This window comes from Equus caballus, chromosome 16, assembly GCF_041296265.1.
Source record: "Equus caballus isolate H_3958 breed thoroughbred chromosome 16, TB-T2T, whole genome shotgun sequence".
NCBI classification, from domain to species: Eukaryota; Metazoa; Chordata; class Mammalia; order Perissodactyla; family Equidae; genus Equus; species Equus caballus.
In genome coordinates, this window is record NC_091699.1 from 31,588,191 (window position 1) to 31,615,391 (window position 27,201).

The 27,201-nt window shown below is 42.5% G+C and overlaps 1 protein-coding gene and 1 long non-coding RNA gene across 12 annotated transcripts in view; one reads left to right on the top strand and one right to left on the bottom strand.

The window, feature by feature from the left end:
* MITF (melanocyte inducing transcription factor) overlaps window positions 1-11,645 on the bottom strand; it is a 210,043-nt gene extending 198,398 nt beyond the window's left edge. For 2 of the 6 annotated variants that reach the window (XM_070236845.1, XM_070236844.1), the window contains exon 1: window positions 10,734-11,526. In XM_070236845.1, coding sequence (XP_070092946.1) covers window positions 10,734-11,182 — 449 coding nt within the window. In that variant the 5' untranslated portion in view covers window positions 11,183-11,526. Of the gene's footprint in view, window positions 1-3,581; window positions 3,706-10,733 lie in introns of those variants that run through there. The other 4 variants (XM_070236851.1, XM_023619736.2, XM_023619737.2 and 1 more) reach the window with 4 other exon arrangements.
* LOC106781772 (uncharacterized) lies at window positions 9,926-26,965 on the top strand. 6 transcript variants are annotated; one of them, XR_011427246.1, is made up of 4 exons: window positions 10,046-10,165; window positions 12,369-12,526; window positions 26,397-26,510; window positions 26,827-26,965. It is a non-coding gene; the product is annotated as an uncharacterized lncRNA (long non-coding RNA). The 6 variants fall into 6 exon arrangements; XR_011427247.1 differs by having other exon boundaries at window positions 26,397-26,491; XR_011427249.1 differs by lacking the exon at window positions 10,046-10,165 and adding an exon at window positions 11,098-11,232.
* Window positions 26,966-27,201: the final 236 nt, after the last annotated feature.

Below are 27,201 nucleotides of genomic sequence, written 5' to 3' on the forward strand. Positions count from 1 at the left end.
TAAAGCTCAATATCCCCCCAAGTTCAAGATCAATGGAAACAAAGAGAGAATCTCTTTCTGTTAGCACCCAAGCAAAATCCTAGGATTCATTTTCACTAATGAACATGCACCTCCCTGAAAGCAATCTCTGTGTTGAAGAAATAAGGCCGGGCCTATGTCAAATTCTCCACTCCTGGAGCCATGAAACTGAAGCATGTGGGCTGAGCGTGTGGGAAGGGGTTGTTACAAGAATTTGGAAAAGAGACGAGGAACAGCAAAATAAGAGTGTCCACCAGAGTAAATATGTAAGGAAAGGGAAGCTGGCTGCCAGTGAGAACTGATTAGGAAGATATCAGATATATGAACCCAAGAGTGAGAAAGGCGGGTACACTAGGCCAGCAGAGTGACATGCAGTATCACTGACTCCAAAAACAAACCCCAATTAATTGTCCCTGCCATTCAGCCTCCACGGTTAAATCACACATTTTAGTGACTGTGATACTATGACCAAGCAAGGGCCATCAAACTCTTGTTCATTTCTGAATCAGCAAAGATTTAAAGCATTGCATTCCAAGATCCCATCATTTAGCATTTACTCATCTAGTATTTATCTAGATAAAACATTAGCAGTGTTTATCTACCTAAGACCAGTAGATAAATGACCATACTAAGATGAAGTAATGTGTGGTTCCAAAAAGTCTACACACCAATTGTCCAATATACCACAGGCAGTGGCCAATCTCTCACAAGTCACTCTCCAAGCATACTTCCTTGCAGCAACTGGGGAAACTTTTATTTGGAATGTCACCAGGAATCATGCCAGTTGCATATATTTTTAGGGACTGTTTTACATAAGCTACTGTAAACTCTTCTTTTAAAAATAAATAAATAGAATTTTCAAGAATGAATAATTGGTATCTTCTTCTTCCCCTGAAAGTAAATGACCCTAACTGGCCAATACTATTTTATGTTTATTCACAGCCATTCTCTGCCAGAAGCATTATAAATTCATTGCAAAGGGTTCTATTGGCTGAGGTGCCAATGTTCTAAATTTAGATGGTGTGGTTATGCAGGCTCAGTAATACAACAGAGCAAAGCTGACCCTGAAATAATACCTTTCCATATTTTGCTGAAAAACTTGAAATAAAAATAAAGCAAAAATGGATGTAGAAGGGATTTGTTACAATATCTGTATGCCTGTTCATGGACCGAATTTTAGAGTACTATCTCCAGCTGCTTGGGACAGATGCATACAAGAGGAACAGCATGGCCACATCTCATTGAGGTCCTCTGATAGACTCTACCAGGATCTCGCACTAGGTTCCAAGTTAAACAGGAAAATCATCTTTAGGATTTCTATGTGCTTTTCCTTTCAAGTTTCAAATCTCCAGTTATAAAAATAAAATGTGGGCCGGCCCCGTGGCCGAGTGGTTAAGTTTGCGCGCTCCGCTGCAGGCGGCCCAGTGTTTCGTTGGTTCGAATCCTGGGCGCAGACATGGTACTGCTCATCAGGCCACGCTGAGGCGGCGTCCCACATGCCACAACTAGAAGGACCCACAACTAAGAATAAACAACTATGTACTGGGGACTTTGGGGAAAAAAAGGAAAAAATAAAATCTTAAAAAATATATATATATATATATAAAAATAAAATAAAATGTGTATGCTGAAAAACATCCTTCTTAGAACCAGTTAGTATTTGGGAACATTTTACAATAAAGGCACCAAAGTAAATATAGCATTCTTATCTATCTGTCATTTCATAATTTCATATATAACCTCCGCCATGAGACTAAATGAATCTTCTTTGTGTCAAATCTTCTTCCCACTGAAGCAAGTTAAGATTCCCAGAAGGAACACCTGCTCCACAAATACAAGGTATACAGACTCCCAACAGCGGGGACAAGCACTTTTCCCGCGTTGCCCTTGATCACACAGGAAAACAGATGACTGTGTGTGAATGATTCAGCAGGTTATCCCACTTTGGGGAAGGGGCAGGGGTGGGGAGGGTGAAGGCCACAGATGCCTTCCTGAAATTGCTCAATAACCCACAATTTTCTTCTAGAAGAACAGGATTCTACCAGTATACTCCATAGACCTATAACTCCCTACATTTGGATTTAAAATGTTTTCTCTCACAGGACTAGGATTTTTCCTTTTGAAAGTTCCACTCCATGGGTACTTGAATCAAAGAACACAGCTACTGAAATTCAAATGCTTTGAAGTTGCTTTTTTTAAGTAGTTGAATTAAAAACAAGCCATCGCCTGCATATGTCAGCATTGATGAAAGCTCAGGGTGGTGTGTGGGAGGAGAGGCTTCTTCTTTTTCATTTCTGCATCAACACTGACATTTTCACATCAGTGTAGACAGGAAGTGTGATCTAGGGGCTGAAACACAGGACTGGGAGTCAGGAGTTCTGCTGGGTTATTTGTGGTGTGTGTATATTTTGTTAAATCAATCTTAGGCTAGAGGTTTGAATCCTAGCTTACTTGGACCTCTCCTTTACACCAAAAAGTAATTCAAAATCCAGCCAAAAACCACTCCTAGGCTAAGCATAAGGGAAGGATGGTCGGAAATGAATGACCTCAGTGCAACAGCAGGGAGAAGAGCAAGGGAACAACTCAAGTAAGATGATCCTAGAGGGAAGAAAGGGTAATAAAAGTAACAACACCCATCTCCACATCTAGTCCAGGGTTAGGTTCATAAAGATAAGCATAATTCTCTGACTCACTCAACATTAGGAAAACACTTAAGACCAAGTAATAAACACTTCCAGGGAAGATTAATGTCTGTATTTTTCTCCACTATTCCTTTACCACCTTAAACCAATCCTATGCGTCTTCCGGGCACCTATAAGGTCAAGCCTAATGTTAGCTGCTTTGCCTGCATTACCTTCTATCTTCACAGCAGTCTTGCAAGGTAGCCATTGCCCCATGTTACAGAAGATGGAACTCAAGTTCAGAGAGATCGGGTAGCTTGTCCAAAGTCACACAGCTAGTGAGGGGAAGCACCAAGATTTGCACATTTATTTCAGACATTCAGGTCTTGCCTCAAAATCATCTCCTGCCTGAGGTCACTCCTGATGACCCAATCTAATAAAGCCCTCTTCTTTCCCAGTCACATTCTATCAATAACACCCTATTTAGTTTTCATAGCACCAAAAATGATCTTGTTCATTTCACTGCATCCCCATCTCCAAGATGGAAGCACCATGCTAGCAAGAACCTTGCCTGTCTGGTTCTACATCTGACTCCCTGTGGCCAGCACAGAGCCTGACACACTATAGGAGCTTAATAAACAACTGTTGTAATGGGGTAGAGAAAAGAAAAAGGGAAGGAAATGAAGAAAAATGAATAAATCCAGGTCCTTCTGATCCCAAAGTAATACTGCCTCTGCTTAAAGTGATTCAGGGACGTTTTAGATGCACCTTGGGGAGGACAATAGGGTCCTCGTGATTTTGAGGTAACACTGACTTCCCTGTGGGTCTTCCTCTCACCATCACCCCATCACTCCACCAAAGCACCGAATCCCTTCCCACCCGCCCTGGTTCAGCTTCCAGCACAGAAGGAAAACAGCCAATGAGTTACCATCTGGAACCCACCCAGCACAGTGTTCAGCACTTTGAGAAGCCTCCAGAAATGTAGGATGTTGAAGAGAAGAGCTTCATCATTCTGAATCTCAGGACAGACGTCTCCTTGAACACTCCACAGGTGTACTTCTTTATTCTTCATGGCATGCATGAAAGCCACAGTGGGGAAAGATGGAGCAAAGAATTAAGGAAGCCATGTTTAAGAACCAACCTAGAGAAATGAAGAGCCTAGTCTTCCTCTCCAAATCCTTAGGAACAGAAAGAGGGTGTGGGAATTTCAGCAGAGATCCTAGACTTGCTTGAGGGTCTTCTTGCCCTCAGTCTTCATCTGCCTCAATAAAGAGGCAGACTTCAAGACTTTGTGCGATTCCTCGCCCTGTAGAGTACACAATGCTCACTAGACTCACAAAAACCTTCTTACAAACTGCAAACTTGTCTTTACCATATCAAAAGCCTGTGGCAACTGCATGTAATATCTCTGACCCGTCTTCTTGATTACTGTCTCCAAATAATGCATATTTGGAGTTGAGTCAAACATATTTTTATAATTTACTTCGATGAGACAAACCTAACAGCAAAGTACATTTTATACTTAAAAACACACGCACAAACACACACACAAAAACAAATGAAACTCTTGCTTACTGTCCTTCAAAAATGACAAAAAAAATTTAGCCAGGGATTTTTTTTTCCTATTATTTATCCTAATACTGCCAGTTCTGAAACAAAGCAGTTGGAGGGAGAAATTTAGTAACTTTGATTTGTCCCAAGATACATTTTTTTACACTGAGGTCCTATTCCTGACAGTAAGCACATGTGACCTGTTCTAAAAAAAGGATATTTTCCACTTCTTGCACAACTGGAGCAGATATAAACATCAGCCTGTGCAAACTGCACGGCAGAACTCAAAGGGAATTAAAAACATACACATACATACACTTAAATAAATTCTATAAATAGCAGTACTCAGGAAAAGGAAATCTCCAATAACACACAAAACCAACACTTAGAATCCCACTTTAATCAAGTTTTCCATCTAATCATACCACACCACTAATTTGCATAATAAGATTTGAACATCTGCCAGGTTAAGGCACCTCGATCTTGTCTATTTGGCTTCAGAAACATAATTCTATACAGGCTTTAGTTATTGTTATGAGAAGGGAAAAAACTGCAATCATGGTAAAACGGAAAAGAAAGAATCGGTATTACTTACTAACACGTGCTAGGCACTCTGCAAAGCATTTTTACACACTTTATCTGTTTTAACACTTCTACCAATCCTAAGAGGACAGTTCTACTGATCCCATTTTACAGATAAAGAAACTGAGGCTCCTAGGGGCCAAGTGTCTTGAACACAGACATAGTGGTTAAGTGGCAAAGCCACACACTTATGCACAGCACATAAGCACGGCTCCCTCTGAACCTGTCACGTGCATTCAGTCTCTTTGCCACTACCAGGTGCCCGCACACCACAAGGAAGAGCTGGGACTCTGGTTAGAAGTTTAAAGGGCAACCAAAAACCCTAAAAGTCTATTTTAAGATTATGACCTCCAAGTCACCTAACGTTTTATTTAATGTTGTAGAGAAATACGTTTGAGTATTGCTTGAACTTCAAGGCCAAACTCAAATACCCCTATTTGTTCACAAAACTGCCCCCCAAATTCCCTTCCTCTATTATATTCCCCTTGCTGATGTCCACCTCCCCACGGGGAGCACACTCTGTCTGGTATGTTTCGCTGGATCCACGTGTTCCCTTTCACTCACCCACTGAGGTGCGTTTCGAAGAAGGAACAGCACAACGCACCTTGGCATTTCCCAGCCATTCACAGTGCCTTCTACACGGTGGTACAGACTAGTGAATAAGAGCCTGGGGCTAGAGCCAGACGGCCTCCATTTAAATCCAGGCCCATCTGCTCACTCTGCCTCAGTTTCCTTCTCTGTAAAATGAGAATGATAAAAATACCCTAATACCCAAGGTTCCTTACTATTTTTGTTTATGATCATTACCTCATGCAGGTTTTTCAAGATTAAGTTAACAAATATGAAAACACTCAGAACTGGGGCTGGTCCATGCTCCATAAATGGTAATTGTCATTACTGGTATCAATTTGCACATACTAGGATTTGATAGGTACAAGTTGAAAATGAATTTTTATGTATACGCTGATGCCACAACTGGTTTTTTTCACCAAGCATAAAGAAACTGTTATGGGTTGGATCAAAAATATAAAATCAAGAAATTTATCTGAACACTTCATTAGGAGGAAAGAAAAAAGAATTTACTAAAATTGGGGTGATTTTATTGCATAACAACACTAGCCTTAGAGAAGAAAGCCAGAGTCAACCAAATGCAAACACCTTCCAGAATGTCTGAACTCATCAGGCTAATAAAGGCTAAGAAAGAAAATAACAAGAACAACAGCTGCTAACTTTTACTGAGCACGTATTATATTGCAAGCACCACGCTAATACTTTTCCAAAGTCACTGTCACAGTCAATGTTCTTAAGACCTGTAGGAGGTGGGCCCCCATTTGCCAGAAGAGGAAACTGAAGTTGGAGGTCACTCAGCCTGCCCAAGGTCACCCAGCTAGTTAGGGACAGACAGTGATGCCAGAACAATGCTCTTCATCTCCACACTAGTGGTTCCCTGCAGAGTGAACAGACAGAAAAATCAAGAAAACTTGCAGAAACCAATAAAAGATTGAGAGTTTTGATTTGCCAAGAATGGATTATCATTTCATAAAACAAATGGTATTTTTAATAGGAATACAGGAGGGAAAATCTCAGCATAAATCCAAGAAATGGCAGTGGCTTTATACCGAAATACGTGTGTGTGAGTGTGCGTGAGAGTGTGCATGTGACATGACAATCTTTGTCTTTCTCAGTTCACCACAAACCTGTGAAAACTTCACACATCTCTCTATGAATCAGCTTTTGGGAACCACTGCTGTATCCTGTCCTGCCATTACAAACCTAATACTCATTTTCGTTCCCATTTCTAATTTGCAGGAAGTTAAATAACAGTCATGTAAAACATTACTAAAAATTCGAGCAGAGAAGAAACTGGAATTAGATTAAGCCAATTTTGAAGTCTGTCCAGGAAAAGGGCACCAGCAACTACAAAGCCACAGAATTTAGCACAGAGTAAACTAAACAAAAGGACGAGGGCTCTAAACGATGCTGCCATGTTTTAAAATGGTTTTTTTCCGGTCCCAAAGACCTAGAGAGAGTTCCTTCACTGCTGGGAGCTCATTCAACAGCTCCACATCTGTTTCCCTGACGTGACTGTGCCGACGTGTGAACTCTGGGTTCACCCTTGATATTTGGCACTTTTCCCCTGCACCCACCATTCAGAGCTCACTCCCAGGAAAACACACCAAGGTTTCAAAAACGTTATTGGGAGAATCAATCTGCAAACAATGCTTCACAGAACCTTTTCTGGTAGTGTGTGTCTTCCTACAACACAGTTGTGCCAGTCAATATAACCAAAAGGGGCTCGCATAATCTAAATTGAGCAGCTTCACATTCCTAAAGGCAAGGGAATCTGGGTTAGGAATAAAATATGTCTTTCCTCATGAAACACTTGCAGATGTGAGCTTAGCCCAAAGGAAGAATATACAACTCCTCTTTGGCAAGACCCTGGCGGATACCTATTTTTAAAGAAAGGCAATGTTGAATGCAAAAACCAAAACCAAAAACCTCAAGCTGAGGGGGGTATGAAGGGAGAAAGCAACACATATTTACATAACAAATCACTATTGTGCCAGGCATTGTTCTAGGTCAGTCACTCTGAAACAGGGGTGATTCTGCCCCCCATGGACATTTGAACATGTCTGGAGACATTTCTGGTTGCACAACTGGGGAAAGGGGGCTGCTGGCCTCTAGTAGGTAAAGGCCAGGGATGCTGCTAAACATCCTGCAATGCCCAGGTCAGTGCCCACAGCAAAGAATTATCCAGCCCAAAAAGTCAAGAGCACGAGGTTGAGAAACTGTCCTAGGCTCTGAGGACACAATAAACAAGGACCAGGCAGAAATCCTTGCTCCCTTGGAGCTTGCAGTCTTGTGTGGAGAAAGATATAATAAACCTAACATATTAGAAAATTATAGAGTAGGTTATATAATCTAAGCACTACAGAAAAGACAGAGCAGGGCAAGGAAGATGAGAGTTTGAAGGGACAACAATTGTAAATAGCATGGTCAGGGTGGGCTTGATGGAAGTCACATTTAAGGAAGACCTGAAGTTGGAGGGGGAGTGAGCACTGTGGCTCTCTGGGCAAAGGACCATCCAGGCAGAGGGACCAGCAAGTACAACATACAAAGGCCCTGAGGTGGAGGGTTCTGGAGTGTTCCAGGAACAGCAAGGAGATCAACCTGGCTGGAGCAGAGGGAGCTAGGAGAGTGGCAGCAAGAGAGAAAATCAGAGCTGACAGAGAGCTTGACCAGAGAGGCTGCCTTGTGCCATCTGAAGGATCTTGAGTTTTACTGAAACTAGGAGCCACTGGAGGGTTTTCAGTAGAGAAGGACATGATGTGACACGTTTTAACCCAGGGTTTCTCAACCTCAGCAGTGACAATTTGGGGCCAGATAATTCTTTGCTGTGGGGGCTGTCCTGTGCATTACAGAATGTTTAGCAAAGGCCAGGAGCAACGCCCTTCGGTTGTGACAACCAAAAATGTCTCCAGACATTGCCAAATGACCCCTCGGGGGCAAAATTGCTCCCTGATTGAGAACCAATTTTAACAGGAACATTGTGGCTGCTGCATTAAAAATCCATTAAAAAATGGTTAGGGTGGAAGGCAGGAGACCAGTTAAGAGACTACTGCAATAACCCAGGCGAGGCTGGTGGTGGCCTGGACCAAAGACGAGTTGGTGAGAAGTAGGAAGACTCTGGACATACTGTCAACTCGAAGATACAATCCAAGAACACAACTGATAGATGAAATGGCTACAGCAGCTGTAAGCTTTCAATTTCAACTTTTTCCATCCAAAACTTACAAGAAGGGAGGTGCCCCAGCCAAGACTTATGACAAAAAGCCATGAGGAGGCCCTGAACAATGGTGGCCCTTTTAAAGTCACACAACAGATGTCGATGACAATACGTGAGACAACTGTGGAAAACAGTATAGGGGAATTTTGCCAACCCCATACACTTATTCACAGATTTTATTTAACTGGTTTATTTCAAAAAGCATGTGTCTGCTCCACAGACAAGTTTGACAACAACTTTTTTAATTTAGCCTTTCTCTCCATACCGGTTCTGTCCTGCACCTGTCTCAGCTTCAAGGTGTGAAGCCACTGCTTCCCACGTACCTACATTTTTCCTTACACATTGCTAGCTAGCTACGGGGGACGTTCACCCTTGCAAGCAATTTTGTGCCGACTCTGAAAAAGAGCAGGCCCAAATCCTTCAACATGAGTTTCATGGCACTCGTTTAGGTTTTTCCAGATGGTATTTTCCTCACTCTCTTAAAGTCATTTAATTTATGTATCAGCTACCATCAAAAATGTTCCAAACAGTCCGGTTAATTCATTTCTTTCAGGACGACACACACACGCACACTCACTCCCTCATTCTGGTCATGTAAGCATTTGCTTATAGAAGCAAAAGCAGAGACTGCTCGGTAAAACACTGGTCCCTTCAGGCGAAGGCAGATAAAGCCCCAATGAGCATAACCAACAATACCCTTTACACAATATTACTCAAAACCCCCAACCCCCAACACACACAAGCTATGCTCACACACAAAACAGCCATTATGAAGAGAAATCACCAACTAAAGGCGAGTTTTATGCATCTAACTGCATAGGAGGTTTCCTTCCAATCTGGGTGAAGCATCAGCCAAGTGGCTGCTTCAGCAACCCCAAAGGTGGGTGTGCTGTTCCCAGATTTTCTTCCCCAACTTGGATTCAGTCTTGACACAGGCCTGAAGGAAACACGCTTTCAGTTGAAGCAAGTACCAGCCCCTGGCCCCCAGAAGCAAAGATCACACCGCCTGACTCCTGATTCAGCTGCCCCTCTTCATTCGCCCTGATTTCTGGACCCACTGCCCCTCTGCCGGCCAGGCCCATTCACCCAGGCCCTACCCACGGCCAGGGGCAGGCAGGAAGGTTGGAGATGGGTGCAGAAGCACTGCTGAGCCTTCCACTGACAGCCTTATCTTATCTCACAACTGAGAGGGGTGGAAATACATCCTTCTCTACTACTACAGCCTCAAATGACCATCTCCCTCTTAGTAAACATTGGGAATGTCCGGAGTGGCCACAGAACACAAAGGAAGATCCCCAACCCACTCCGAAAGATAAGTGGGAGTGAAGGTAACATAGGAAGTGGGCACTAGAGGTGGTGGGGCGCCAGACCCGCGAGTGTCTTCACTCCTTCCCCAAAAAGTTTTTGAAGTCCCCAGCGAACTAAACACGTGTCGCTGCCAAACAGGAGACACGCCCGAAACCCTCCAGTCCCAAAGCTTTTTCCCCTCCCGGGAAGGCCTGGATTTGAATGGGACGCCATCGCCCGGGGAGTTTAACCTGCACCAGGAGGCACGCCCACTCGCCGCCCCCGGCCCCGCCCGCGCCCGGGTGCAGCCCTCGCGAAGGTGAGAGGCGGGGCGCCGGGAAACCTCACCTGGAGGCGGCCAGGGGCGGGTTTTCCCAGAGGGATCGGACTCCTAAGAGGCGACAACAGACAAGCTAATCGCTTCCCTTGAACGTTGCGCCTCAATCCACCCCAAGCTCTCCCTCTCCAAGTGATCAGCCCGCTGGGATCTTCAGAAAAGGGGTTCACTAGAAACTCTTCTTTTCCTGCTTTCCACCGGGGCAGCGTCCCGGCTCGGCGCTGCTCCTCCCCACCTCCGCGCCGGGTCGCTCCCCAGCCCCCACCCGGTCTCAGCAGCTGGTATCCCAAACCGAGGGTCCCCTCGCCTGGGCGGGCCGTCCCGGGCTGCCCGCTGCGCCCCCGAAGCGCGCTTGGGCGGAGCCCTCCAGAGGCGCACCAGCCGGGCGGGCGCGGCCCCCAGCTGCGGGGGGCAGTTCGCCCTCTGCCCCGGGGCAAGGGCACGGGGTCCTTGTCCCAGAGCCCGGCCAACCGGCTTTCCACGCCCCAAGGTGCGAGGCGCGGGGTCCCCCGGCCGTCCGCCGCGCCTCCCTCCAGCTGTCACCACTCACCTGCTCTTCAGGGGTTGACTTTTGAGTTCGTAATAGGTTTTGGGCTCTTCGTGAAACTCCTCCCCGACTTCGAAATCCGGCACGATCCCCGATTCCGACTGCATGGCTCCCGCTTCCCGGCCTTCTACTGCTGGAAAGTGCGAACAGAGCCCGGGGGCGGAGGGAAGGTGGTCAGGCCTGGGTCCCCCGAGCGGTGCGCCCCCGCGCAGTGCCGAGCTCAGCCCCTCGCCCGCGCGCGGCCGCCAGCCCCAGCGCGGTGAGTTTACACTCGCACCCGGGCGGGAGGGGCCGGCGGCCGCGCGCTGCCTGGGATCTGTAGTTCGATCCGGGCGGGGCATTCCCGGCTCGCCGGGGGAGCAGCTCCTGCGAAAACTACAGCTCCCAGAAGGCCAGGCGGGGGTTGAAGCAACGTGGTGGACACCGCTAGTGCAACTCCTGTTCGGATTCATTGTCAATGTCAGCAGCTCCTCTCGCTCCTCTCTCCCCGCTTGCTTCAAGGGTATGGACTTGGCTATTTAATATTAATAAGAAGGACTCAGCCCTGCTCTCCTATCGTCACCCCTCCTCCCACCTCAGACATTTGCGAGGGCGCGCCAAGTCGTTATTTAAAAAAAAAAAAAAAACATAGTGCAGGGTTTTGGCACTAGAAAGTTTTAGCCTTCAAGGCTCCCTTAAAATAAAAGGACTTCCTATCAGCCTGCATGCTTCCCAGCGCTGCTGCGACATATCAGCTTGTCCTCGGATTGGAACACAGTGGAGGAACTTTCCTTCACTTTGTCATTAGAATATTATCGTAGAATGTTCTTGTGCGTTTCTTTTCTATAACTAACTCAGACTGGACTTGTAATATGTTATTCACCCAGCTGAGTGGCTCTTTCCCCTTTATCCAATTAGCCACTTCTAATCTAAAGCAGCGCATGAAAGGTTTGATGAATTTAAAAAGGCACAAAGTTACGAAACAGCGTCGTCACTGTCTGCTTTTAATTTCTCAGTTGGCCGGGAGTTCAAACGAGATTGTCCTAACATTTCAGGAGTGGAGTTGTGCGGTACATAAACTGTACAAGTGTCAACCTTTGCCTGAGCTTCTCGGCACTCACTTAGGTACCAAAATAACAGGCTCTGGTATGGCTCATTTGTACTTCCAGTCTTTCCCTCTGATTAGTTCCAGTAGGATGTGTTCCTTCTTTTAAAAGAGACTTGAGGCATTAGGGAGGCAGTAGAGAGTTAGAGGGTGGTGTTTAAAGTTACAAGACCCAGAGTTGAAATCCCGAGTCCTTCTCTAAAGCGCTGTGTAATCGTGAGCATGTCACTTGATTCCTAGAAGCCTCGATTTCCTCATCTCTAAAAGAAGAGATTGGCAAACCTGTTTTAGAAGATGTTGCAAGGTCAAATGCAAGAGAAAGTGATTTGTAATCTATAAAAAGGCTGCTCAATGGTCAGTCTTTTATTTATTAGATCTTGAAGATATTCCTTGCCGACAACTTTTCATCTATGAGTTTGTCCCTTCAGAAGTCATCAATTAAATGATCATCCTGGGAGAAAACTCTAAGGAGGTTGGGCTAATGATTGAGCATCACTCAGACATGGCCGTTAGCACTTTTTTCCTCACAATGAAACATTTTCGTTTCACATTAGGTCCATACCATGAAACTATGATGGAACCTGAACACTCCTGAGGCAAACAGGGATTTGTGCTCACGAATGTGGGATCCCACATTCCTCAATCAAAGGACTGCTGGAAATCAGACGTTAAAGGAAAGAAGTGTTACCTTCTGCCAGAAGGAAGAGGAAAGGTAAGACATGACAGGAACATTCAGTCTAGACTCCTAGTCTCATCTTAGTTCTCAATTGTAGGTGCTTGGAATATGGGAGGAGGGGTTGATCATCATCATAACTCGGGGGTATTACAGGCATTTAAGGGGTACGGGCCAGAGATGCTATGCAAGGACAGACTCGTTCAAATATCAGTGGTACCCCCATCTCTATGAACTCTAGAATCTGCATAATCTTTTGGTTTACCAGGAGCTTTTTAATCTGAGCAAAGCGATGGACCTTCTCCCAGAAAACATAGATATAAACAAGATTCTGTGCAAAATTTTCGCGTGTTGATCTTTAAAGGCTATCAAGTACTTCATGTTAGAACTGCAGTTGGTAACCTCTTTAGAAGTGTAATGAAACAGTCTATTTCATCATTCATTATATCAAACAGTGACCTGTTAGACCTAAAGGACCAAACTTGAAGGGGAAAAAACCATCAAGAAAGCTACGACCTCTGAACTTATCTCCAACTAAGGGCACCTTCCAGAGGTATCCCTAGGGTGCAGAGCTCTGCCATGAGGATGCCCTGAAGTACACACAGATAGCTCCTATTTTTTTCCCCTGCATTTTTTCTTCTGGTCTCATCCTACTCTTGCCTCAGGAAAACTTACATTACATATGGCAAGGTTATCAACTACAGTGCCATCAGCTACCCAGTGGGAGTGGATATGTGACCTAATCCTGACCAATCACTGGGCCCATTTCCTTAGCCACAGTGATTCCTTTACGGATGAATGCAGGTCCCTAACATGACTAGAAGTCTTCCTAGGGACTTTTCTGCAAGGGCTACTAGGGAAGACTGTCTGGTTTTTGGAAGCAAAGTGTCAGAAGGAAGGAAACCTAAAACTAACTATGTGTGGCCATATAACCAAGCTGATCAAAAACAAGACAGACTGAGATAAGATCAGCAGTCAAAGAGAAGCAGCAACAAGCAAAACTGAGAAGTAGAAAACTACCATAACATTGTTCCCGTTCCCTGTTCCAACCATACCTGAAGGCAGATATCCTTGGACTTTCCAAAAAGAAAATTTTTGGTTTTTGCTGGAACTCTTTGGTTTAGGCTTTTGTCGCTTGCAACCAAAAGTGATTTGAGTAATCATCCTAAGAACCTTCCACTCCTTTAAACAGGCAATTTTCTATGGACTGCCATACTGTTAATCCACGTAACAAAAAGTTGGCCCCCTGATAGATGGACTCTGTAATCCCTCTTCATTACTGAATTGAACCATAGGAGCAGATACCTCTTCTAAATAAAAGTAATAAAAGTCAAGAGCTCCACACATTTCAACCCAGGACTATGCCTATTAAAAGCACAAAAGCAATTGCTAAAAATTGTAATTATTATCATTAATAATATGACCTATATTTAGGTAATAGTTTACTTTTTTACACATGCTTGTCACATGCACCTCTTTTTGAGCTCATAAAAATCCATCAAGGATAGATGGACAATGGTCCCATTTTAATATGCATTGAACATGGTCTAGTTATGAACATGGCGTTGTATTAGGTACCCAGACTACAAGAACGTATCTGACTTCCTTCCTGCCCTCAAGAGGCTCGCAGTCCAGGAGTTGAGTCAAGGCTTGTAACACAGTGAGAAACCACACATAAGTCAGCAAATGCTAAGCAGCAGATAATTGATGTATGCGTGTACTTTCATATCCATTTAGCTCAGCGACTATTTATGGAGCAACTAGTCTGTGCCAGCCACATTGTGTGCTAGATATGGGGGAAATAGCAGTGATGAGCCATGTATATTCCCTGCACTCAGGACATGGTCCCTGCCTTTTTAGGAATAGGAATGAAAATGATTTAATGGATAAATAGAGTGACAGAGAGGTACACGGTACAAATGTCTGAGAAAGGAGCAACGACTGAGGCCAGGGACAGGGATGAAGGATTCTTGGGGGAGATGTGACTAAGCTAATCTTCAAAAAAATTTTAAAAAAGAAAGGAAAAATCTAGGGTGTAAAATGTGAAAACTGAATCTAACCAAGCCCCTAGATCTAACTACTAATTGACAGAAAAAAAAAACGAGAGAGGAACAAGTTAATAATACCACAAAGATGCAATCAGACAAACCCAGAAATTGAGAAATTCTACGAGATATTGAGAAATTCTTCAAAAACTAAAGAGCATGAAATAAAGGGGAAGGAGGAACTGCTTAGATTTTTAAAGATTTAAGAGACGTTAGATATGTTAATTACATCTCAATTAAAAAATGAATTGAAAAAGACCTCTCACTCTTGTGTAGACTATCTGGAACCTAATTCAAACAAACCTTGTGAAAATTCATTTTGGAGAAAACTGGGAGAGTTTGAACATGGGCTAGAATTGGGTGATATTAAAGAATTATTTTATTGGGTGTGGTAGTGGTATTCTGCTTATCCTGTTTTGAGTTCCTATGTGTTAGTTAGACATACCTATAAAGTATTTACGGGTGAGATGATATGATGTCTGGGAGTTGCCATAAAATACTCCATCTCCTGTCTCTGTCCTCAGAAAAGTCTGGGAAAGGAAGGATGAAGCATGAATGATAAAATGTTGAAACTGGCTAATGTGTTATAGAAGTTTACTGTACTACTCTCTCTGCTTTTGTGTATATTTGAAAATTTCCGTGATGAAAAATAAAACAAAAAAAAGTGAGAGAGAAAAAGAGATACTATCATAATGCTTTGTTTTAAATGGGGTACAAGTTTTGATAAAACTAGATTAAAAGGCATGTTATTCAAGAGAGAAAATGGACGTGAGGAAGATATGGAAGCAGTGTTGCACACAGGACGTTTGGAGGAAAGACTCAACAGAAACTGACTGCAATTGATTCAAACAGAAAAGAACTTATTGACAGTGTACTGAGTAGCTACAGACCCTCAGGAAGGGCAGCAGAACTTGGCACAGAAGCTACACAAGTAGGAACAACTCCAAAATCTATGCAATAGAACTGGACTAGTGAAGGCACCACCAGCACCCCCTCTGTGTCACTAAACATCACAGCTTGCATCCCTGACACTGGACACTGGATGCTGTCCTTGGTTGAAATGCATGGAGCTATTGACTTGTATCACCTTTTTTTAGAAGCGGTATCTACTCCTAGGGCACAATTCATTAATGAAGAGGGGATCCCAGGGGCCATCTATTGGGTGCATAGATGATCGAGGTTTTGTGCCCAAACTCTAACAGCAAGGAACTCTAGCTACCCAAAGCCATTCAGTACCCTCTTTCTCTCACTATTGTGGAGACTTACAATAAAAACTATTTTGTAGTCTCCCTGGCAGCAATAAATTCAATTATGTTTACAGAAACCCACAAAGCTTCCCGTGCTCCTTTTTTTAAACATAATCTAATTTAATTTTTGTTTCTCTTATTTGAAATTATTCTAATAAGCACAGGATTGAACAACAATGAGGGTATTCAGTTACCTAAAAAGAAGGTGAAGGGCCGGCCCCATGGCCAAGTGGTTAGGTTCATGCGCTCTGCTTCAGTGGCCCAGGGTTTCGCCAGTTCAGATCCTGGGCACAGACATGGCACGGCTCATCAGGCCATGCTGAGGCGGCGTCCCACGTAGCACAACCAGAAGGACCTACAACTAGAATATACAACTATGTACTGGGGGGCATAGGGAAGAAGAAGGAGAAGGAGAAAAGAAGATTGGCAACAGATGTTAGCTCAGATGCCAAACTTTAAAAAAAAAATGAAGGTGAGACAGGCTCAGATGAAGAACAATGTAAATAACAGAAAAATAATAAGGGAAAAGGATGATGGGGTGGGAGAAGCAGCCGGTCAACAGGAAAGTTCTCTGCACCATCTTGCCAGCATATGTTCTTCCTATATGTACCAAGACAGTGGAATATATTCCCAGGCATGGGCCTGCCTCAAGAAAACAATGTAAGCAACCCAGACAAAGTTCAGACATGAAACATATCAAGTGGGAAGGTTATTAATTTTCAAGCCATGCATCTGCTTAGTGGCTGTGTAGCGTTCTTTAACTTTTTGGGTAGTAGATTTCTTTGAGAATCTGATGAAAGTTGTAGAGCTTTTTATCAGAAAAACGGGCATACTCAGAATGCCATTTGCATCTTCAGAGGTGTCACGGACCACCCTGTGATCATCTCTTGCTCCTCCAGGAGTCAATGGATCTTGGTCTTCTAAATATATTGTTCTTACAAGTGCTGTATAATGCAATTTTCTAGAGCACTGGAGAGGGGTAAAGGGAGGGGGGAAAATGCTATGTTGTGTAGACCAGGAGAGGAAAGTGGTGTGCTCTTCTCGGTGTGTTGTTCATGAACCATGTTCATCAGAATTACGTGGGGTGCCAACAAAAATGCAGATTTCCAAGCTCAGAACCAGAACTTCTAAATCAGAATATCCACGGCGTGGGGAATGAGAATCTGCATTTTTAGCAAGCTCCCCAGCTAGTTCTTATGCATGTGGAAATTTTAGAACCACTACTTTAAGGGACAATATCAAGCCAGGCTGAGAGGAAGCACACAAAAAGAAGGGTACCGAAATAATTAATAAATAATCCGATGCAAAATTTATGAAGCTTGGATCTGAATATAAGAGACAACATAGGGGGCTGGCCCCATAGCCAAGTGGTTAAGTTTGCTCGCTTTGCTTCGATAGCCCAGGGTTTCACCAGTTTGGATCCTGGGCAGAGACATGGCACTGCTCATCAAGCCATGCTGAGGTGGCATCCCACATGCCACAACTGAAATGACCCACAACTAAAAAAAATATGCAACTATGTACCGGGGTGCTTTGGGGAGAAAAAGGAAAAAAATAATAAAATCTTTAAAAAAAAAAAAAAAGAGACAACGTAAAGGGATTAGGAAGGAGCTGGCTGTGATCTGGAGGGTGATTTAAATGACCAAAGAACATGAAATCAACAATTCAAAGATTTATGCATCCCCATGTTCATTGCAGCATTATTCACAATAGGCAAGACGTGGAAGCAACCCAAGTGCCCATTAGCAGACGAATGGATAAAGAAGATGTTGTGTGTATATATATATATAACAGAATACTACTCAGCCATAAAAAAGACAAAATCATGCCATTTGCGATAACATGGATGGACCTTGAGGGTATTATGCTAAGTGAAATAAGCCAGACAGAGAAAGACAAATACCTTATTATTTCACTCATCTGTGGAAGATAAACAAACACATAGATAAAGAGAACAGATTGGTGGTTACCAGAGGGGAAGGGGGTGTGGGAAGGGTGAAAGAGGTAAAAGGGCACATATGCATGGTGATGGATAAAAGCCAGTCTGTTGGTGGTGAACACGACGCAGTCTATACAGAAACTGAAATATAATAATGTACACCTGAAATTTGCACAATGATATAAGCCAATATCACCTCAATAAAAAAAAATCTAGTAAAAAATAAACAAATAAATAAATAACTTTAGGAATAAAAATCTGATGAGTCTCAAGAAAAGTTGATTGCAGGGGAGCAATTGAAGAATCAGCAGGGTTAAGAGTTGAGCAGGGGGTTTGAGGATGGTCTTACATTGTTCAAAGCTATTAAAGAAAAACCTATTCTGACATGTTAAAGAATGGTAAGGCCAACTTTATTCAGGGGGACCATTGCGATAGGTATAGGAACTACTGCAATGGGGTCTTACAATAGAGGAGAGAAATTGGGCTGAACTCTGAATATAACAAGGAAAAGTTGAAGATTTATAGCCAAGAAGCAGAATATGGGTAGGGAGCAGGAAGGGATGGAAGGTGGTCAGTGGGTAAAAAATTACTGAAGGAGTACTGTAATTCTTTGCCACCCTGACCTAACAGGATTCTTGCCGAAGGTAGGCTAGGGTAATCAGATATTACCTAGGGGATGGTGGAGGATGAGGAAGGTGGTCAGATATGGAGGGTGGGGGATGCTGGCTAAACCGACTTGACAGGCTTTTTGCTAAAACTGGGCATTGCAGATAGAAGTGCAAAAGTCAAGGCCTAGTTGGGAAGAGGATTCAGAGGAGATTGACTAAAGTTTGGTCAAGGAGAGACTCAAAGCAAAGAAGTACCTTTTGTAGCACATGAACCCCAAAGGCAGGGCAGTGGCAGCAGGTGGCTGTCATTCCACAGCTACCAAGGCAATGAAGGACGAGTGGTTTGACCCTGTGTGGACTTTGTGACTCCAAACCCAATGCAGAGCTATCGGCGAAGGTGATGGTTTTCATTCTTGTTCCACGGTATCTGAGGTCAGAGGAATTGGAGTAAGAAAGAAAACACAAACCATTCCGTGAGATAGTATAGCAAAAAGAAGGAATATACACTCCAAAGTGGGCATTCCAGCTTCTCTGTCTTCTTCTAAACAGCTACCAAAGTGAGATTACTGGCTTTTATGTAAAATATTTAAAATAGATGTATCTTCTTCTTAGAGCAGTAATAACATTTGTTATTTAAAAATTAGAAAATGTAGATAAGTAAAAGGAAAAAAATTTTTGAATACTCATAATATATTCACACCTAAATATGTCGTTCTCTCTCTCTGCATATATATATATATCTCAAGAAATATTCAAAAAGAGATCATACTGAATATACTGCTTTGTCATCTGCTTTTCCCGTTCATGTATTATGAGTAGCTTTCCTTGTCTACAACACCATTTTAATGTTTCAAAATATACTTTCCATTATATAAATTTACTAAAATTTATTTTTTTCATCTCTGCGCTGTTGGACCTTTAGATTGTTTTCAGTTTTTCAGTATTGTAGGTAAAGATAATTTCACTACTATCCTGCTAGCTAAGTTTTTGCCCCATCCACAATAATTGCCTAGAAATTAAATTGCCAGGCCAAATAGCATGCATGTTTTTGAAATTTTGCCAATTGGGATCTTTCTAGGACACAAACTTCATCTTGTCTTTTCCCTATGTTGAACCCTTTTGGGATCCCCATTGCTACGGAGTAAAGACCAGGATCTTTAACGGTGGATACCCAGCTCTCCACATTCTGCATCCTCATATCTCTTTCCACCTCCTCTCAGATCGCTCCCTGACTTCCATGTTAAGTTGGTCCAGTAACCTCCAAATTGCTTGAGGCTCCTGGAATATGTCAGGCTGTTTCTCCCTGCCTGAAGTGCTTTTCTCTTCCTCTTTTGCCCAACACACTTCTGTACCCTTAAAGACTTAGCTCAAGTGTTACCTTCTCCAGGAAGCCTTACTTGACCCTTCCAACCTTCACCAGGTCCCCAGATTGGTTTAGTGTCCCCACACCTGAGTTCCCCAAACAGACTATCTGTAATATACTGTATTGTAATTATCTGCTTGCCTTTGTATACACATCTACCACCATCCCCACCACCCCTACCCCCACTACCATCACCACCACACACACACCCCCAACACACCTCTATCTTTGCCCAGACTGTGAGCTCCTTGAGGGCTGGGACCATGCCTACAATAGATATTTAATAACTGTCTGTTGAATGAATGAATGAATTAGCCATCAAGTAAACGAAAATATGTTTTCTAGCAAATTCACGTTCTTCCTTTCTGTAATGATAATGAAAATGAAAATGAGATTTTTGCTAGGTTTTCTGCAGTGTCCATTTGTACATTAGGCAAATATTGATTGAAAAAATACCTTCTCCATCTATCTATAGGATAGGGCTCTGTCCTAGTCTGAATTGTTTTATCAGAACAGAATTTAGCCTGTGTCCCAGTGGCATCGCTGATAAGGAGGCTGAGATCTCTTCATTAGAACAACGAGCTAACATGTTCAGACTTGCTAGTGGGTGATTTGGAGAAAAATCATGCTGGAAAATAACTGAATGAATTATATTTAGCACTTATTAAAGGAACTAAAATCAGGCACCGAAATAAACCAAGATGCACACACATTTCCTGTCGTGAAGGTTACGGGGGTAAACCTCAAGGGGTTTGATGTTCCCATCCATGTTAACACAAAAAGTTGTCAGAAAATTTTAAAAGACAAGGACGTGTTTGTCAGATTACAGATGGAAATATATTCATCTTTGTTCCCCCCTAGAACCCAGTAGGAGTAGGGACTCAATGTACGACTGTTGAATTGATTTGCCAAAGTGATATGCTAAAATATCAAGCCTTAAGGGTCAAAGTTCAGCTAGAAAAAGAGGAAACTTCTGGCCACCTCAGAGAAGTGAAGAAGGGGAGGTCTCCAGGGACTTACCTCTTGGAGATGAATTAGAGTGGACATCAGCGAATGGTCAGAGAACCGTAAAGGAATTAATACTGCAAAGCACATAGACCATAAACCAGTGCTTGACACAAGATATGCTCCATACAAGATTTTTGTAAAATAGTTATCTTTATTTTTTTTTATTGATTTAAAAAATATCGGTTTAGTACTTACTTTGTGCCAATTCCATACTGAGAAAGATTAACTGATCCAGCTTAGGGATTTAAAAATTTGTTCAATGTAGGCAAAAATAAAGAGAGTTAAAATGTACACCAATGGGGACCGGCCTGGTGGCGCAGCAGTTAGGTTCGCACGTTCGGCTTCTCGGGGGCCCGGGGTTCGCCTGTTCCGATTCCAGGTATGGACACGGCACTGCTTGGCAAAAGCCATGCTGTGGTAGGCCTCCCACGTATAAAATAGAGGAAGATGGGCATGGATGTTAGCTCAGGGCCAGTCTTCCTCAGCAAAAAGAGGAGGATTGGCAGTAGTTAGATTAGGGCTAATTTTCCTCAAAAAAAAAAAAAATGTATACCAATAGCCTGACCTCCCTTTCTGCGTCAGAAGAGCACACTGGCTGGGCTTCAAACTCTGGCTCCACCACTTATTGTCTGTGTGACCTTCGGCAAAAATTCTAAATCCCTCTAATTCAATTTCCTTCTTTATAAAAATGGGGTAATAGACCCACATTGGTTGTTGTGAGGATCAAGTAAGGAAACAGTGTAAAGCACTTTGCTTTATATCGTCTGGAACTCAGAAGGACTGTTGGCTAATGTCATATTATTATTAGTATTAATGTCGCCTTTATTGTTGTTCCTCTTTTGACCGTACTTTAAATTAGCCTGTAGGAATCCATTGATCTATGTTTGAGGCATAAAAGAGAAAAGGACACTTTCTGTTTCTCTTATTAATTCTCTTTTGGTTTAATTTTTTTTAAAAGAACCTTTTCTTGCAATTATGATATATAATACACTGCAGAAAAGTGCACAACATAAATGTATTCTCTTACAAATAATGATCCTTGTCCACTCACACTTTCTTCCTTCCAAGAGGTAACCACTTTTGTGGTAATCATTTCCTTTTTCTATAATTTTAACACGTATGTATGCCTCCCTAAGCAATATAGTTTATTTTTGCCTATTTTCGGACTTTAGATAAATGATATTATGGTAGCCAGCTCCAAGATGGCCCCCAATGATCCTGTTCTCCTGGCGGTCTCTTCCTACACTGAATCAGGGCTGGTCTGTGTGACCAACTTGTAAGGCTGTCATGAAAGTTTATTGTCGTTTCTGCCTCATTCTCTCAGATTGTTCACTCTGAGGGGAGCCTGAGGAAACTCAAGCAGTCCTGTGAAGAGGCCCAGGTGACAGGAACTGAGGCCTCCCACCAACAGCCAGCACCAACTTGCCTGTCTTGGGACTGAGCCATCTCAGAAGTGGATCCCCCAGCCCAAGTCAAGCTTTCAGATAACTGTCCACAATAAGGCATTTGATGGCAACCTCATAAGCAACTCTGAGCCAGAATTGTTCCAAGCCACTCCCACAGAAACCCTGAGCAATAATAAATGATTTCTGTTGCATTTACCAAGAAACCTTGGAGTAATTTTTTATGCAACAATAGATAAGTAATCAGGAATTATATTGTATGAATTCTTTTGTATCTTGACTCTATTACTCAACAGGTTTGAAAAATTCATCTATGTTCCTGTGTGCAGCTTTAGTTTATTTATTTTTAGTACTGTCTAGCATCCCATTGTACAGATACATTTTGGCTTGATTTTTATAAACATTTCTGTCTGTAGGGAAAATTATTCCCCTATGGGGCTTGAGAAGGGGTGCTTGTTGATTTGGGAGCAGGCCTCTGCAAATGTGGGAGGGGAGGATAAACAGCATTTGACAGCTTTGAGGCCATATTTACCATTAGTATTTTAATAATCCAAACATCTTGAATAATAAAAAATAAGTTTCTGGAATGACACTTGCCTCTTTTCACTGTCAACCTAGTCACCCTAAGTGACAACCTTCCTAGTCCTTCCTGTTGCCTCAAATAGTCACTGGACTTCTCTGCCCCTCAAATAGAGACTAGAAGAGAAGATTGGGTGGAGACATACACTCTCTCCGGGGATATGTTTCCCCTACTGACGATGAAACCAAAGCAAACATGCTGGCTGCCCAGAAGTCCTGCTTTCTTAGCATTAAAGCTGTTCAGTCAAGCAGGAATCCTGAGCACCTTCAGTCCACAGCCAGCTGGACAGCTCAGCAACTTGCACGCTGCCACTGCTTCAGGAGGACATACAGGTTCACTAAGAAACCGGACTGCAAATCAGTTACCTGGTGAAAAATTAAGAATAAGGATTCCAGTTCTAGGCATCTTTACTACAGAAACAGTCTCACAAAGGTGTGAAGATGCATATACAAGAATTTTCATTGCCATTATTTTTTATTATTTTGGAAAACTGGGTCCGTGGCAGGGGGCTATAGATAAATTATGATACATCCTTACAGCAGAATTCTATGCAAGTGTTAAAAACAACAATTCTGAGCACTATAAGCAGACATAGAAAAATGTCCAAAATAAATTTTACATGAAAAAAATGCAGAGGCTGACGCAGTTCACACACTCTGCTTCAGCGGCCTGGGGTTCGCTGTTTGGATCCTGGGCACAGACCTACACACCGCTCATCAAGCTGTGCTGAGGCAGCGTCCCACATAGAAGGACTGGAAGGACCTACAACTAGGATATACAACTATGTACTGGGGCTTTGGGGAGAAAAAAAAAGAGGAAGATTGGCAACAGATGTTAGCTCAGGGCCAATCTTCCTCACCAAAAAAAAAAAAAAAAAGATAAAAAAAGAAAAAATATTACATTGCAAACAATGTAAGTGAATTCTGTTTTCATTTAGGAAACAAACTGTGTGTGTGTGTATATGTGTGTAGTGGTGTATATAGATTAAACCATTAACAGCTATTATTGAGACTGAAGGAGGAATTATAAAGAAATTTCACTTTGAAAGATCACACAGTTTTGCAATGTTCTATTTTGTTACAACATATACATATAGTTTTTGAAAGCAAGGGGAAAAATGGGGATTTTTTAATTTGCCATTTGGATCAATGATAAGAATGGCAATGAGTATGATGAGAAAAAAATGATAAATTATAGATGTAATCCTTAAAATTCTTTGTAGTGCTTGATATATGACCTTCTTTTATCCACTCTCCGCACTTGTTTCTACCATTAATCAAAGAGCTGTGAAAACCAGACAGCATAAAAAAACTGAACAGTAAGTGACTAAAGCATATATTTCCTTCATCACTGTTTATTCTTCTCTTAAAAAATTTCATGAGTAATATATGTTAATTTTAGAAGAATTGGAAATACTACAATAAACAAAAAGAAAAAAATTGTCTCTAATTGACCCACCAGAGAGAAATGCTTTCAGTATTTTCCTGGACAACCACCCAAATTTATTCCTAATGTTACTACACATACACACACACACACACACAAACACACACACACACAATGTTCTCTTCTTCTGTAACCAATTTTTCTTTACATAATATATTTTGAATAGCTTTTCATGTTAAAAATATACTCATCATCATGATTAAGTCTACAGAGTATTCCACATCAAGAGTATATAAAGTGAGTATGAACCACTCCTGGATTTATAGGTAAGCTTTTACAAAACATTTATGAGAAATTGTATGCAAAATGTATGTACATTTTTCTAGAGAGGGAGCCCATATCTCTCCTCAGATTCTCTGAGGATTAAGTAATAATTAAAGAAGGAAAAAAGAGTTGAGTCGCTGGATGATATGGCTGTGGAAGAGATGGCGTGGCTTACCTAACTATTATGTAACCCATCCCTTCTTGAACATCTTGTTTGTTTCCAATTCTCACTGTTATAAACGGTGCCACAAGTAAATTTAGGAGATTTCAATACGGAGTTTTCAATTTAGCTGTTAAGAAAAACGTGAAAGGCACGAAGTACTGTGATCTCATTGAGTCTCCAAATGTTGAAAAAATGGATGAATGTGCAGCAGTTCAACCATCTGTCCCAAAGGCGTTCTCTTAGAGGCATCAAAGAAGAGATCAGAAGCCCGTGGACACTGAAATCCCACCAGCTCAATTAAACAAAGCCTGTCATTGGCTGCCAAACCTAAGACACTGATAGGCAAAAGAAAGGTAGAAAATTGAGAAAATTCATAATAGAAAGTAAGAGAGAGAGAGGACAGAATGAGGAAAAAGGAAGAAATTAGGGCAGTGAACATCTGGTTTTGATTGAGTCAGCCTTCCTTCCTTCTTTCCTCCTTCTCCTCAGGGCACCTCCCTTTGCCTTTGGGGAACTGCCTCACCTCCATCGCAGGTGGTATTGGTACAGCTATCCAGCAACAGTACCCAACTCCCTCTGGTCAGAGGAGTCAACTGCTGACCCAAGCTAGACCAATAACCTTCTCTCTCCCAGAAAGCGAAGTCTCCTACAGAGAAACCCTAGGAGGGAAGGCTGTTGGAGCTGAGTCATCCAACAGCAGCCCCCTGCAAAATCAACCCAGGAGTTCCTGCTACAGAGATCCACCGAGGACCCCTGGTTCCTGCCCTCCCCCAGACCTGATTATTCCCGTTTTCCTTCTGATGCCTGGCTACACAATATTCTTCCAATTAATTCCTTCTTCTTGCTTCAGTTAGTGAGAGCCAGTGTCTGTTTTTTGCAACAGTAACAAAATAAATCTTAATACAGTTAGAATTAGACCCACTGGTACAGTGAGAACATACAGCCCACCTCTTGATTTTTGTAGTTGAAACAAAAGCAAAAGCACACACAGGCCCAAGAATGCTAAGATATCTGGCTAAGGACTCACAACTATTAGCGACAGAAGCAGAATCAGACAAAGATCTCTCCTCAATAAAACATAATCTTAAGGGCAGAAACGCTGTCATGTTTCATGGTGAGTCCACAGTGAGGGCCACAGCAGAAGTGTTCAATAAATGATTGTTGTTAACGTTTTGTCGTTGTGGTGGTTGTTTCCTGACTTAAAGACAAGCAGAGGTGTCCAAGATATGCTGTTAAATAAAAAAGCAGGTTGCAAAATACTGTGTATTGTGTGATCCTGCTTTGGCAATTTTGAAATGTACTGTGATATTCATAATTGCACTATCTAGAAAATGATCTGGAATTATCTTCCCCACCCTACCTGTTAAGAGTAGTTATCTCTGGCAGGAGAAGAAATGGACAAATTTTTTGTATGTTTCAGTGTTATTTGAATTTTTTGCAACTTAGATCATTTTTGTGATTAGAAAGTAATTATTTAAATTCAGGAATGGGAAGGAGGGAAAGAAAGAGAGAACAAAGGATGAAAAAGGTATAAAGATAAGAAGGAAGGGAGTAAAAAGAAGGAAATGGAAAGGGATGAGGAGTCAGAAGGGCAATGACACCCCTGGTGATACTGTGCCGTGGACTCCTTATTACAGTAATTAGTAGGACTATTCACCAGTATTCCATTTTCCTCCTTCCAAGCACATGGTAAGATTGAATTTCCCACACTCTTGAAGTTAGACCTCACTTTGTGTCTTGCTTTGGCCAACGAAACGTGAATGGAAGCAATGCATGCCACATTCAGGCAGAAGCCTTTAAGAGTCAGTATGTGATTTCTCACATTCTCTTCCCTTGTCTACAGCAATCACTGAGTGGAGACTTCCTTATGACCTGGTCCCTGAGTGAGGATGGCAGGAACATAGCCACCCTTCAACCCGTGATGGACATGGAGCATAAGTGAGAAATAAACCTTTATGTAAGCCACTGAGAGTTAGGGATACAGTGTGCATTTTTGTAATCTCAGCATACCAACTCTACCGTAGGGTATATCTACCCCAGGGCTGGAGGATACAGCATTGTCTCATAAGATCTCTGTTATGAACTGATGTTTGTATGCCCCCCCCCCCGTTTCGTATGTAGATGCCCTAACCCCATGGGTTGTATGTTTGCAGATGGGGCTTTTGGGAGGTAATTAAGTTTAGATGAAGTTATGAGTGTGTGGGCCTCATGATGGAATTGGTCCCCTTATGAGAAGATACCAGAGAGCTCTCTCTTCATCTCTCTCCACCAAGTGAGGACACAGTGAGAAGGTGGCCATCTGCAAGCTACAAAGAGAATCCTCATCAGAATCCAACCATGCTGGCACCCAGATCTTGGACTTCGCAGCCTCCAGAACTAGGAGAAATAAATTTTTGTTGTTTAAGCCACCAAGTCCATGCTATTTTTTTATGGCAGCCTGAGCAGACTAATACAATCTCCTACAGAAAGTTAAGCTGTGTCAATGTTATCTGAAGAGCTCAGGACAATTTCTCCAGCATTGTTCGTGCTACTCTTTCTTTCACCCCATGCACCGCGACCACCTCTGCCCCATTATGTTGAGCCCATACAATTCTATTAGAAGTTACTTGACTATTTCATGATGCTAATGATACTACAGCTACATTTTT